At 36.3% G+C, this 15000-nt stretch overlaps 1 protein-coding gene across 1 annotated transcript in view; it reads right to left on the minus strand.

Annotated features, from left to right (window-relative positions):
• Nucleotides 1–3526: 3526 nt before the first annotated feature.
• LOC144967816 (uncharacterized) overlaps nucleotides 3527–15000 on the minus strand; it is a 30350-nt gene continuing 18876 nt past the window's right edge. Inside the window, exons 2-10 of the mRNA XM_078905478.1 lie at nucleotides 12156–12281; nucleotides 10482–10602; nucleotides 9427–9532; nucleotides 8451–8679; nucleotides 6892–7010; nucleotides 6393–6544; nucleotides 5736–5856; nucleotides 4497–4687; nucleotides 3527–3920 (exon numbers count right to left, since the gene is read on the minus strand). Coding sequence (XP_078761604.1) covers nucleotides 3677–3920; nucleotides 4497–4687; nucleotides 5736–5856; nucleotides 6393–6544; nucleotides 6892–7010; nucleotides 8451–8679; nucleotides 9427–9532; nucleotides 10482–10602; nucleotides 12156–12231 — 1359 coding nt within the window. The 5' untranslated portion in view covers nucleotides 12232–12281 and the 3' untranslated portion in view covers nucleotides 3527–3676. The remainder of the gene's footprint in view (nucleotides 3921–4496; nucleotides 4688–5735; nucleotides 5857–6392; nucleotides 6545–6891; nucleotides 7011–8450; nucleotides 8680–9426; nucleotides 9533–10481; nucleotides 10603–12155; nucleotides 12282–15000) is intronic.

The following is a 15000-nucleotide window of genomic DNA, read 5'->3' on the forward strand; positions in this document are numbered from 1 at the left end:
AAGCACAAGCTGAATAAAATTCTGGATGCCCCTGTAGTTTTCCTAACTTTAGAAGGGACGAAACTAAGAGATTGAGGTCAAGTTAGAACAACACGGTTCCTCTAGGAGGGTACGTCGTCTCCTCTGAACTGGGAGAGATGCTTTCAGGTTCTGTAGTAGAGGAGATATTGGGTTTGGGTGGCGGCCACCATACCACCGTCTAATCTAACGACAGCAGCTCTGCTTTGGTTTGGGTATGGCAATATGCCCTACTTTCATTCGTTGTGGTAACGTCTCCATTGGATTGTAACGCAGTGTAGATAGTCAAAATATCGTATTGCAATCATCAGATCATGCGCTGCTGCCAACGATTGCGGCAAAATGAATAGATAAATAATCAACATCTTCATCATCATCATCATCATCTTCATCATCATCATCATCATCATCATCATCATCATCATCATCATCATCATCACCACCACCACCACCACATCAATATTTTCACAATCACAATCATTTTATTGTCTCCTTTACATTCCTGTCATCCGTGGTCAACGTCTCAGAATGATAGTGATAGCTATACAAAACACTGTTTACTTAATCATTTCGGAAACACGATTCAGTTGCTTTTTTCTATAAACTTTATTTGTTAAATTTATAAAAACTAATTAAACAAATTACAGCACAAAATAAATGAAAAATAAATAAATGGGAATATACATTTTAAATACATGATGAAACTCTACCACGGAGTTATTGTCGTTAGTTGATAAAATATTAAAAATGCAACATTTTTTTAGCAAGCTGATAGTGTAACAAAACAGCGAAATATTTTATAAAACAAACAAACAAATATTGATTTGAGATGCGATACAACTTTGACAGGTTGTTATCAAAAAATATGTACATAACCACTTACCTGCTGTACTTGGGGGGAAAAAACAACACTTATATTAAAAAAAACAACAACTTGCTTTTATGTAGCGTAATATCCACTAAACGTGCTCAAAGCGATTTACAAAGGGTCCCTGGCCAACAGCAAAACGTAACATATAAAACGGGACATGACGCCTGTTAGGCGATATTACAATTTTTTTTTCGACAGACTGTCATATGCATTTTTTGCCAAATTGGGACCTAAAATTTGCCAAAATTTGCCAAAATTTGCCCAAAAAAACCCCCCCAAAATTTGCCAAGAAATTTGCCAAAAAGACCAAAATTTGCCGCACTTTGGGTCCTTATTTGAAGATTTTTTGACGAAACGATCCATGACTGAAGTTGGAAGTGTAAGTGACTCGATTTATTTGACTTGAGAAATGAAATGACTGTGAATACCGTTGTTACAAAGATTTTATTAAAGGATCATTATCCGTAGAGAGTAGCTTCCCTAGGTTTGGCAACATTTCTCAAGTTTCGCATTTTTTTTCGTTATTTTGTTTTCGCTTCTTTTTTCCCCCAAAATTTGCCAATTTTCACAAAAGTTGCCACGATTTGCCAATTTTGGGAAATTTGCCAAAATTTGCGGATCGCCCTGATATTTGCGGCCGCAAAAATGCAGATGACAGGACAGAGACAACGCTGTTAACAGCCATGGTAAGGTGAGAGAATGTGAGTAAAGAGCCTTCAAGGACTCAACTATGCGCCGAACGAGGCTGGAACCAAGGACCTTCCGATCCGAAAGCGAGTGTCATACCACAAGACTACATAGCCGCATCTAAACATTTGGCCAGAAAACTCGTCCTTCAAATTTCAAAACCAAGTTTGAGTTTGGGACCTTGCGAGGTCTCAGAGTTAAGAGTTTTTGCCAAGGTGAGGGTAATTTAATCGATCGATATTTGAAGGACGAGTTTTCTGGCCACATTTTTAAATACGTGTTTTTCCAGAGTACGGAAGTTAACTGTTTAAATGGTGGAAAAAAGTAATTACTATATTATTTTAAAAATCGATATTAGCTTTGTGGTCGTGTGATGAGACACTCGCCTAATAAGTGGGGACTTTCCACCTGTCCCACATGTACCCGGCGTGGGCAAGAACCCGAAAAGGCAGAGCATCTAGTTGAACGGTGTGTTGTGAAGATGCTACCAGGCGGGTTCGCGACGACGCACGAATGCGGACCGGACTTTGCTGATTGGGTCGATCGTCATAACATAGTAGTGTGAGAACCATAAGAGGCTGCCGAATAAGCAAGTTTGATAGATTTTAAAAAAATGAATGATTAAATTAAATAAATAAAACTATGGCAGCTTACAAATTGGTTCCTTATTGAGCAAAAGTATTGAAGGTGTATTGTATTGAGCACTTTAAAACTGAAATTTAGAAATTTATTTGAAATTTAAGAAAAGCATAAGAACATTACAATATGAATAGTAATATTTTGATTTGTAGGTAGTCTAAGAAAAAAAAGATCTTATCATACAACCTTGTATCACTGATAACAGAGAATAAAAAATTCGTGCCTGACACAAACATAACATCAATAAAACATAAGAAAAATGCAATGTTTTTCGCCCCAAAATCTACATTAATTACATTTAACACACACACGCACACACACACACACACTCACACACACACACACTCACAAACACATACACACACACACAAACATATACATTGATATGTAGATCTTTACAGATTGATAATAAACACTTACCTAAATATTGAATGGGCAAAACACCGATAAGACATTTACATAATACCCTAGAATGATATTGCTAGTTTGTATATTATTATTAGTAAGGATGTTTCGAAAAAATTGCGTCAATATGTTTGTTAAGGATGAACATTTTTTACTCAAATACACTCCATTCTCTAAACATTCATCTATACCGTTGTTTATTTCAGAATATAAAATGAGGCAGTAAGCAAAACGTTTTAAAACTTGCATCCGTATTTACCCACATCAATTTAAATCAAATACATTTTACCCAAATGAGACAAATATAATAATTAAAAAGTACGAATAATAAAAAATCCAACATTGAGAAAATTATCGACTAGCGTTAATTTTTCACGTTTTCAAAATTAAAAATAATATGATACACTGATTGTTCAAGTTATTGTCAACTTTACAGAGAATATAGAAAATCAAAGATCACAGATTTTGGCAAATATGCTTTAAACAATAACAACCATTACAAAAACATTTTTTTGAAAACTCAGCATTTTAATACAATTAACCTATTTCCAAAGACCAGTTTTCAAAAGCAGTACATTGGACCGTTAGATAATATGTCCAAAGTTTTGTCGAAAAAAAAATCCCAGACTTCCATGGGGTTCTCACATGCAACCTAATTTCAGAACAAGAAGTACGAATTCTTCTAGTGAAATTAAGAGTATTTTTTATCATGCATTTCATAAAATATTAAATTTTAAAATACCCCCCCAGCCCCCCCCCCCCCCCAAAAAAAATTATGTTTGTTTTCGTTCGTGTTGGTTTCTTGGTCTCCACCAGTCAGTTACAGGGCAACTGTATTCTTTCTCCCCTCACTTTTCATTTCAAATGAGTTAACTTATAAAATCCTCCCACGCGATATGCTGATCCTTTTTCATATCTTCAAAATATTCCTACCAATTCTAAAAATAAAAACCAAACAAACTCTGATTTAGTCACGATGAGAGCAGCAATAATTACGTTTTAAAAAGGATGATAGGTAACGTGTTTAGAAAAAAAGCTAATGTAGCTAATTATTAATTAATATACAAAAGAGAAATTCTTGTAACTGTATTTTATTCCTCCTTCCCTCTTTTGCAACTCCAGCCTCTTGGCCATGATGACCTCAGAAATCCACTCTTTGTCCACGTCCACTGTCATAGGTTTGTTGGGGATTGTGTTGTAGAAAAATGTCTCGTTGCACTCCATGTGAACACCAGGGGGCTCTGGGGGCACTTCCGGTTCAGGACAGGCCACAGCATAGGACATCCTTGGAAGAGGTCTCCTAAAAATTAAAAATGTTTAACATATAAATTGATGATAATAATCTTATAATAAATTTTAATGAAAAAGACAATGCTGTTATGGCATTGATAATTCATGAATATTCAACATGTACAATGGAATCCACATAAAGTCAACATCTGTATAAAATCAACACCTCTTCGTTGGGCTCAAATCTTCTGTTCTTTATCTCAGTGTGTTCAATTGATATTAGATAAAGTAAGTCACCCTTGCTCAAAGTCAACCAATCTTTCTGGTCCGGTGGTGGTAGCTTTATAAGGATTCCACTGTATGTAAATTAATGGTAATAATTGAAAATAAAATTGAATGAAAAATACAGTCCATAATATAAATGTGTATTGCACCAAATAATAAAATAAATGCATATTTATATCAATATCATATTTCAATGGCTATAAGTCATTGCGTCATAACGATCATCTCATTTTACAACTCATCCATTCCACAATGCCTGCACAATTCACGGTTGTTGATAAACACAAGTTTATATTCCACATCATCATCACTTTCCAATTTACGAGCTTTTAAGAAGTAATATTTATAAAAAAAAACTTACTTGAGTTTATAGGGATCACCATGGACTTGAGCCCTCCACCCATACTTCTTCAAATTTTCCTCATATTCATCCTCGTCTAGAGACTCGTCTTTCTGCACCTCAGTCTCTCCATCATCCACAGGATCACAACTGTTGTCATTGACGTCGTAGATAAAGGGAACTGGAGCAGCTGGACGTGTAACACGAGATGACTGGAAAAAATGGAGTAGTAACCATTCAATCAATCAATCAATCAATCAATCATCATCATCATCATCATCATCATCATCATCATCATCATCATCATCATCATCATTATCATCTTCATCATCATCATCATCATCATCATCATCATCATGTAATAATGATAATAATAATAATAATAATAATAATAAAAACAATAATAATGATGATAATAATAATAACAATAATAATATTATTAATAATAATAATAATAATAATAATAATAATAATAATAATAATAATAATAATAATAATAATAATAATATTAATAATAATAATATCATATTGATAAATCAATATCATTATTATAAATCCTCTCATATTAATCTATCATTATTAGTATTAGATTGAATAGTTTTCTCTCTAGAATGTATTTCATTATTTCCTAAAAATCTCCCAAGTCCATTTTTATTATTTAGTTAGTTTGGATTATAAGATTTGTGAGGGGAAAATATTAAAAAATGGCTACGTTGCTACAATGATGAGAAATATAGGGTATGGAGAAGTGCCAGATGAAAACAGAGAATAAAAAGTCACGGGGTTAGTGCCAAACTCAAGATCCAATTGACACGACACCATGGCCGACTAGAGTTACGTCAAGCACGACACCCATGGCGATACATGTACCCGCTCCATAACTTAGCTTCTACGTTGCTACAGCAACTAATTTCAATAAGGAAATTTTATAAAATATATTTTAACGTGTTCTCCCCATACATGATGGTGGGTTTGTTTGTTTTTTTTTTCTTCTGAAATATTGGGTTTTAAAATGGTCGAACTCCTTCCGATCAATTTATGACTTACACCGATTCTATCTCTGGAAGACACAGGAAGTGCCCGCTCCATACTTTTTCTACGTTGCTAGAGCAACTAATGTCAAAAAGGAAATTAATAAAATATATTTAAACGTGTTCTCCTCATACATGATGGTGGGTTTGTTGTTGTTTTTTTTTTTTCTTCTTCTGAACTATTGGGTTTTAAAATGGTCGAAGTCCTTCCGATGAATTTATGACTTACACTGATTCTATCTCTGGAAGACACAGGTAGTCTTGGAGAAATGTCTTGTTTACGGGGTGAGGCTGTTTGGGGCCGGGTAGGAAGGGGTGTCTTATCTCTACGAACTGTTGCACTCTGGATTCTGAACAATAGATAAACATATTTTAAAAACAAAAGAGCTGGTGATTGTTTCGCTTTGATAGATATGCTTGGATTATATCATAATATAATACAAGTTGGTTGCTTAAATAAAACCAAGGCATAACTTTGAAAAATAAAAGGTATGATAAAGTAATTTAATGATAAATAGATGGACATAAAGAGAGTGGGAACATTAATGAATGAAAGAATGAGATATTTGAATATTTCTAATAAACGAACATATATGAATATGTATTTTTTAAGATTTACAGCAGAGAGCACAAAATTATTCCAAATACAAAACAAAAATAAATTTTCAAAAAAGGAAGTAAAGAAAAGAAATTTTAAAATCCCTTAAAAAATCCCGGGGAAATAAAAGAGTAAAATAAAAGCAGATTAACAAAGGATAGGATAAAATAAACGGCAAATAATAGAGATTTAAGTAAAAACAAAACCACTGATCAGAATACAATATATGACATTTGTCACAATCTATCCTACATAATTCAATTTCAAACAAATTATGTTGTTCCTGACCTGGATGGTCTCTTTCCTTCCAAGGCATTTTCTCCAGCAGGTGGCGCGGGAGTGTACTGTTGTTGTTGGAGAGTTTCTTGTCTCTGCTTGGCGGATTGGGCGGGAGACGAGGCAGGGCGTGGTTTTTGGGGTCTGGCTGAGCCTGGGTTAATCTGAATGGGGAATACGGGATGATGAAGACGATGATGATGGTGATGATAATGATGATGCTGATGATGATGGTGATGGTGATGATGATGATGGTGATGAGGATGATGTTGATGATGGTGATGATGATGATGATGATGATGATGATGATGATGATGATGATGATTATGATGATGATGGTGATGATGATGATGATGATGATGATGATGACGATGATGACGATTATGATATTGCTGCTGCTGCTGCTGATAATAATAATAATAGTGATGATGATGATGATGATGATGATGATGATGATGATGATGATGATGATGATGATGATGATGGTGGTAACTTTTGACGACGATGTTACCTGAGAGGAAGAGGATGTCTGAGGTCTTGAGGGAGGAATCTGTTTGGCTGTCGGCCATTTTATTTCAGCTGAACTGGGGGACAACGGTCGTGGGTTCTCTTGGGGTGGTTTTCGAAACCCTGAAAATTAAAGGTGGGGATTTAGGCATTTCAGATTTAGTGATCACTCCTTACGAACACACTCCTTACGAAAGGTAGATGAATAGATGGGTGGATGAAAAGATAGCTTGAGACAAAATATTTGTTTTTAATAGAGCGAATCATCCAGATTTTTTTCTCACCTTTTATGGCGAATACCAGGAAGTGATTCGAAATATTAATGTTAGTACTATTGTTAACTTGTTGGCTCCTTTCTATAAACACACACACACACACACACACACACACACAGCCCCCCCCCCCCACACACACACATAGACATACATACAAGCACAATTCACATTGACACATAAACAATACAAACACATTTATATACATAATATCTACTTCTAAATGAATGATACAAAATTATTGATAATTCACGGCCTCACGTCGTGGAATGGGCATCACGGCATTTCTTTCATTCAACTCAAAGGCCATAAGGAAGTAAATTTCCGTTTCATAAAGTATAAATTACCTCTTTGTGAGGAAGGGGTTGATTTTGCTTGTTTCTTCTTTTTTGTTTTATTTGTTTTTATTTTGTTTTAGCCTTTTAGCAGTCGAACAACATCCGTTCCTGCCTACATCCAAATAATAACACAGATCTGAGTCGAGTGGTGCGATGAGTTTATATAACATACCCAAGATTCATATGTTTATTTTCACCAATCCTGCCACTCAAGCGCTCAGAATTACTTGACTTTGTACTGTTCGGCAATTAAAGCCATGAAAAAAACCTGAACTTGAAATTAAACACGCTTAAAATCAATATTGTCTGGTTCGTTGGTTCAGTAGCGCGGTGTTTGGTCTTATCACAAACGTTAAGCAATGTTGGTCAGTGGCCAGATGGATAACAGTGATAGTGGAAAATTCTGGATTTGACGTTGTGCACATAACACATAATATTTCCCAATTCGACTCGGATGTGCATGAGTACCTAACTATATGCAGTGATGGATATTGTCAGCTCAGAAGTCAGAGCGATAGCACAAAAAGGACGCTTAATAGGTGATAGTTGACAGGGGCGTGGCTTTATTGGTTGATTTGGTGCCTGGCACCGCAACCATCTTTTTAAAAATGGATTACAGCATTTATATATTAAAAAAAAATAACAACAACTGAGAAATGGTATATACCGCCTCTTACTTAATTGGAAGTCTTTTCTTTCTTTTTTATTTACAAATATAGCATGTTATAGTCATTTTATTCTGATTCTGGCACCACATTATACTGTAAGCATGCTACGCTGGATAGGTGCTGTATGCAATGAAAATGCGGTTCCATAATATGGCATGCTGAGGGGTGAATGAAACATTGTGAAGCGGATTGAGTATGTTTAACCACGATGAAATGCGCTAAATAGACGTTCACATTTATTTTCATTATTATTTTAAAGCTCAAATTCAAGCCGCAATCACTTACCCCAGGCATATTGTGGAGACGCTTGACGTTCTGTAAAACTTTTCATCTTCTGCTGTCTTAGATGCTCCTTCAGCAATTGCTGTTGTTGCTGAGGTGTAAGATGCTGCCTCCACATAGACTGCTGTTGCTGATGCGGTTGTTTCTTGGCTGGCAGCGGCCAGTTGACGTCTTTGTTGATGGGTGCCGAGGATGAGTCTCCTATGACGCCCCATGTTGTCTCAGCAACCCCCTATGTGAAAGAATATGAAAGTAAAAAATGGAGGATCAGGCAAAAGTGCAAGATAAAATCTGAAAAGTTATGAATGTGATATTGCCAGTGAAAGCAGAAAGAAAAATACAAGAAAAATCAACCTATAAAATTAGCCTTCCTCAACTGGGAAACAAACCTCAGACCTCTTGATCACACCAGTCAGAGGTGCTACCATTACACCACAGAGGTTAACCAATAGTTTGGACGATTTTAATGCTTGTATTACATTCTTCACAAAGAGTTACGAGTGTTCTGTTGTAAACTCTTTGTTCGCCCTTTTGTAAACAAACATTGAACTTATAAAGACGAAGACGAGATGCAATGGATTGGTGGTTCCTTTGTAACCTTTTGTTGCTGTGCCTGTCAAGCTATTGACATGTATGCCTTTTAACTATAATCTTATAGTACGAGCCTTCAGTTCTTCAATCAACATACAGTGCATACACTTTTGAAAATTACGTCAGTTATCGTAGATTTTATTAAAACAAGCCGAATAAACATTTCACTTGTTATATTTTTGAGTCGATCTTTTGGTCAGTGTCAGCCTGTAACCATTTTAAACTGCACAAAACAACAACAACAAAAAAAAAAAAGACGTCAAACGACAAGTCCTAGAGGGTTCTAGTGGCAGGCTATAGGTTTATGATGGCTACAATTAAACTCACAATCCATCACCCAACTCAAAACAGACTAATTTTTTTCTCCTAATCATTTACTAAACATTACCCTTTGCGTAGTAACCTTGTTCCAGCACTCTGTCGGCGTTGGAATATGAAGTTTAGGAACCGGTTTGAACTTTGGCACTGATACGGTTTTACTACGATGATGGCGCCTGAGAAAAAAACAAAGATGAAAATTACTTTTTAAAACATATTTTTTAAAAACTCACAAAAAACCCCGCCAAATCCCAAAAGAAGCCCCCCCCCCCCCCAATAATTAATTAATTAATCAGTTTAAAAACAAGCAAACAAGAAAAAACCACACACACACACACACACACACACACACACACACACCAAAACTTTTAACCAGCAACGTAACAAACAAAAACAGAAACAGACAAAAACAAACCAATCTATCTAGTCTAGTAAAGAGAAGTGCTCTATTTAAAAAAAATCTCAGCTGAATAATAAATAATGTGAGCTCTCTCTCTCTCTCTCTCTCTCTCTCTCTCTCTCTCTCTCTCTCTCTCTCTCTCTTTCTCTGTCTCTCTCTCTCTCTCTCTCTCTCTCTCTTTGTGTGTGTGTGTGTTTCTTCCTGCTCTCTCTCTCTCTCTCTCTCTCTCTCTCTCTCTCTCTCTCTCTCTCTCTCTCTCTCTCTCTCTCTCTGTATGTTTATATGTGGTATCACGCTAAAAGTAAATAAATAAAAAAAACAACAACTAACAAATGAGAAAAAATAACAGCAAAGAAAAAACCAAAATAACAAAGTCAATCAAACAAACAAAAAAAAAAAAAAAAAAAAAAAAAAAAAAAAACAAAAAAGAAAAGAAAGAGGAAAAACCGAGTCAAAAACAAAGCTACATGAATATATGACATGAGTAGGCTACAGAATAGTATTTAATGAATCCTGCTTTGTGTCACTGGCCTGGACCTTTTAATTTGACAGGATAAACTTCCAAAAATATTATCATTACCAGCAATGGTGTTTCCATTCACACCAACTTCCCCAACACACATACGCAGACCAAACAAACACACACACACACACACACACACACACACACATACGCGCGCATACACAAACACATACAGAACAATAAAACAAACTCCCGGACATACTTTTGATCTTGAGAGGTAATAGTGCCATTGGTGGATACCCCCATAATCATTAACTCTGGTGGTGGGGCGCCCATCTTTCCCTGATAGTACATGGAATCTTGTCTGTAGAGACATTCCAGGTCTGTGTAAAGAATAGAAAGGGTTAATGATATGTCAAAATGATGAGGACTAACATATCACATATAACATCAGGGGCCGATTGGTTAAGGCATTGCACTGTGACCCGGAAGGTCCCGGGTTCGAGCCCCGCTTCAGGCACTTTCGTTTTTTTTCCTTGGGCAAGATTAACTCCCAAATTGCTCACTTGGATTGATAACCTGGGTGATTCCTGTTGGCATCAGACATCTTGTTTGATGAATTATCTATATTCCTTCGTGGTATGCTTAGGCGACGATATCTTATGATGTCGTGGCGAAAGGGCATAAATATAAAAAAATATGACATCAATATCAATTATTGTAAACCTAGAACAAAGATTTTTCTCTTCACCGTAAAGCATCTTAAAACTCTTTCCGTCTTTTGAGTCAATTCAAACGTAAAATCTATCTTGTTTTAAGGCACAGATAATAAGCTATTTGAGACAGGTCAAGGCTACTGGGACGTATTCAGAAATCCCCGATAAAATAAACAAGTAAAAAAGAACCGGGAAAAATTGTTCAGCATTCCAAGACTGAGGCAAACATTGGCGATCATTGCTATGCAATCCTACCTCTCCTTTGATCGAATTAGGAATTCAATGTTTGTTTCGTTTGTCTCGCAAGTTGACCTCCTATGATCTGTAACATAACTCCCATAACCAGCATGTTTTGTATTTCGTTTTTAGATTCAGAAATCAATACTGTATCATTAGCAAGTCTAATATTGATGATTTCTCTCTCCGACATTCAAACCTTTCAGGTCTTTTACATTGTTCATGATCATTTCACAGTAAAAACTGAAAAGGTCTGGGGGACAATACAGAACCTTGTCCAACTCCTCAATTGATCGCGTAGCTGCACACTGGTACCAGTATACTGTGTTATGTTTCCAAACAATGCGCGAGTCTTTTCCATCTCTGTCTAATCGATTGAAAATGAACAATTCTTGGTGTTTCGTCGTATCAAATGTTTTGGCATGATTGATAAAACAAAAGTATAATATTTCAATGCTGCTTTATATCAGCAATATTAAATGCCCACAATAATTCACTATGTTTTTCAAACCAAACGTAGCGATGTGCAGCTTGATCACTGCGCTGCCAATGGGCCCAATAATCCGTCCTTTATCACCATGAGTATCATCATCAGAGTCACCATCGACATTACAATCACAGTACCGTTACATCCATCAGACATAATTTAATCTAATGGGCACCAGTAATCGGTGTCTCCTGAGCCATAATTGTGACCCATCGCATCAAAAAGGTATTATGTCGGAGTGATATTGAAGATGAAAATTTGAAAATGAAACTTTGGATAAGTTCACTTGATTTATTGAAGAGAATGAATATAGTTTTATAAAACACAAACCCAAAGTTTCATATTACCGATCATTTTAACTAAACATTAACTCTTTGACATGGGCTTCATCCCAATATAATACCAGTTTGACGAGAAGTGTCATAATTGTTGATTACCACAAATCAGTGTATTAATATTTGGAATCATAGAGACCCCAATATTATTATGTGCTCACGTGAAGTGGTTGGCCTTCCTTTGGACCGATAGATGTCGTTGGCCGATGGATACCAGCCATATGTCACTTCCTTCATTGTCGCAGGTAGCTATGGAAATCTATTTTTGTCGAGAATCTGTCGAACGTCTGGTGTTATTATTTTTTAGAGGGGTGGAGGGGGGAGGGGGGGGGGGGTGGAGGGGGCGGGGTTGAATTGAAAAGAAATCATGTTAATGCCAAATCCTTGATGAGAACGCAAATAAAAAACAAAAACAAAAATTAACCCCATCCCATAGAATTAAACGAATGAGAATACGTACGAAGCCTAAAAAGTGTCCACCAATGAAAGCATTCAGCGCCATTTTGTTGTTGGCTGAGAATGTAGTAATTACCATTCATTCGGTATCTATGTCAACATAACGACACAAGAAAAACAACAAACAATATCAAAATCCACAATAAAATGTTTCAGAACTGTTGCGTATATTTATGGCACAACGAAGCTGTCAAAAAATGAAGTTAGAGAATGTGTGTAATCATGTATTATAATAACCTATGTTTCAAACCCCATCATCTACTACTACAACCACCACCACATATCATCACTAACACTATACTACAACCACCAGCCCCACATCATTATCACTACCACTACTACTACACCACCACCAGCACATCATCATCACTACCACTACTACAATCACCACAACCACATCGTCATCACTACCACTTCTACTGCAACCACCACCACCATATCATCATCATTACCACTACTACCACAACCACCACCACCACTACTACTACTACAACCACCACCACATCACTACCTCAACTACTACAACCACCACCACAATAGCATCACTACCATTACTACTACAACCACCACAACCTCATCGTCATCACGACCACTACTACTACAACCACCACCATATCATTACCATTACCACTACTACTACAACCACCACTACCACCATATCATTACCATTACCACTACTACTGCAACCACCACTACCACCATATCATCACCATTACAACTACTACTACAACCACCACAACCACATCATCATCACTACCACTACTACTACAACCACCACCACATCATCATCACTATCACTACTACTACAACTACAACCACCACCACATTATCATCACTACCACTACTACTACTGCAACCACCACCACCATATCATCATCATTGAAATTTTTTTTTTTTAATTGAGCTTTATATAGTGCAATATCTACTAAATGTGCTCAAAGCGCTTTACAAGGGGTCCCTGGTCAACATTTAACATGTAGGACGGGACATGACGCCTGTTAGGCGATATTACAATTTTTCGGACAAAGACAACTCTGTTAACGGCCAGGTACTCATTTTACACCTGAGTACGGTGAGAGAATGTGAGTAAAGAGCCTTTTCCAAGGACTCAACTATGCGCCGAGCGCGAGGCTCGAACCCAGGACCTTCCGATCCGGAAGCGAGTGTCATACTACTAGACCACATAGCCGCATCATTACCACTACTACTACAAACACCACCACCACATCATCATCACGACCACTACTACTACAACCACCACCACCACCATATCATTACCACTACTACTACAACCACCACCACATCATCATCACTACCACTACTACTACAACTACAATCATCACCACCACCACATCATCATCACTATTACTACTACAACTACAACCACCACCAACACCACATCACCTCACTAACACTCAGTACTACAATCACTACCATTAGGTTTTGGAGCTTTACTTCATTTGAAATAAGGAAACTTCGGAATTGTATTTGGCATTGTGTTTATATATCATAATATAATTCTAATCAGTTATCTATTTAGAACTAGATACTATACAATATGTATGCCAAATACCACCCCAATTCCCCTTTCTTGTGTGCGGGAATTCCTCTTTCGGCATTGAAATTGAGTGTGAGAGAGTCATCACTACACACATAAACAACAGAAACAATTTGAAAACAAGACTATGACACGCAACCACTCACACACGAGGCTATACTATTTATCCTTTTCTCTATATAGAATAGGACAAGACAAACAATAGCTTGACTCTCGCTACACTTCGCATTGATGTTTGTCGTCTCACGAGTTCAACTCTCGGTCGACCTGTCAATATTCCTTTTTGCCTCGGACGTAATCATTAATAGAATGTTGTGTGGTTTTGACCGGAAGAAAACCTTAAGAAGTCACATTTATATCATTTTAGAGAGATCGTTTTGAATAATTTTGAGTTAAACGAGCGAGCAGCAACTTGTTTTCATGAACGGCCGATCAGCGCTTGTTTACTATAGTAACGCGATTCCCAGCCAACATCAAAATGGCGGATATTTTTCTCATCGAGGCCGCTGGTTGGTTAGCCAATAAGAGCACCGTACGGTTTCCATTGGGTAAATTCCTTGCCCCATCCCGAAAAAAAACATCCCACAACAAAATCTAATAATGATAATAATAATAATAATAATAATAATAATAATAATAATAATAATAATAATAATAATAATAATAATAATAATAATAATAATAATAATAATAATAATAATAATAAAAATAATAATAAATAATAATAATAATAAAGAAGAAGAAGAAGAAGAAGAAGAAGAAGAAGAAGAAGAAGAAGAAGAAGAAGAAGAAGAAGAAGAAGAAGAAGAAGAAGAAGAAGAAAAAGAAGAAGAAGAAGAAGAATAACAGCAACAACCCATTTTACAATAAGCTCAAAGCGTCCCCCAGAAACATAACATTCATGCATGCACAAGAAATTTCTACCAAAAGTAAAGACAACTTTCTATCCTTAAATAAACATTTGAGAAAGTACGGACATTTAAACATTAAGA

This window comes from Berghia stephanieae, chromosome 3 (genome assembly GCF_034508935.2).
Source record: "Berghia stephanieae isolate SIO BIC M18660-M18661 chromosome 3, UCSD_Bste_1.3, whole genome shotgun sequence".
Lineage (NCBI taxonomy): Eukaryota > Metazoa > Mollusca > Gastropoda > Nudibranchia > Aeolidiidae > Berghia > Berghia stephanieae.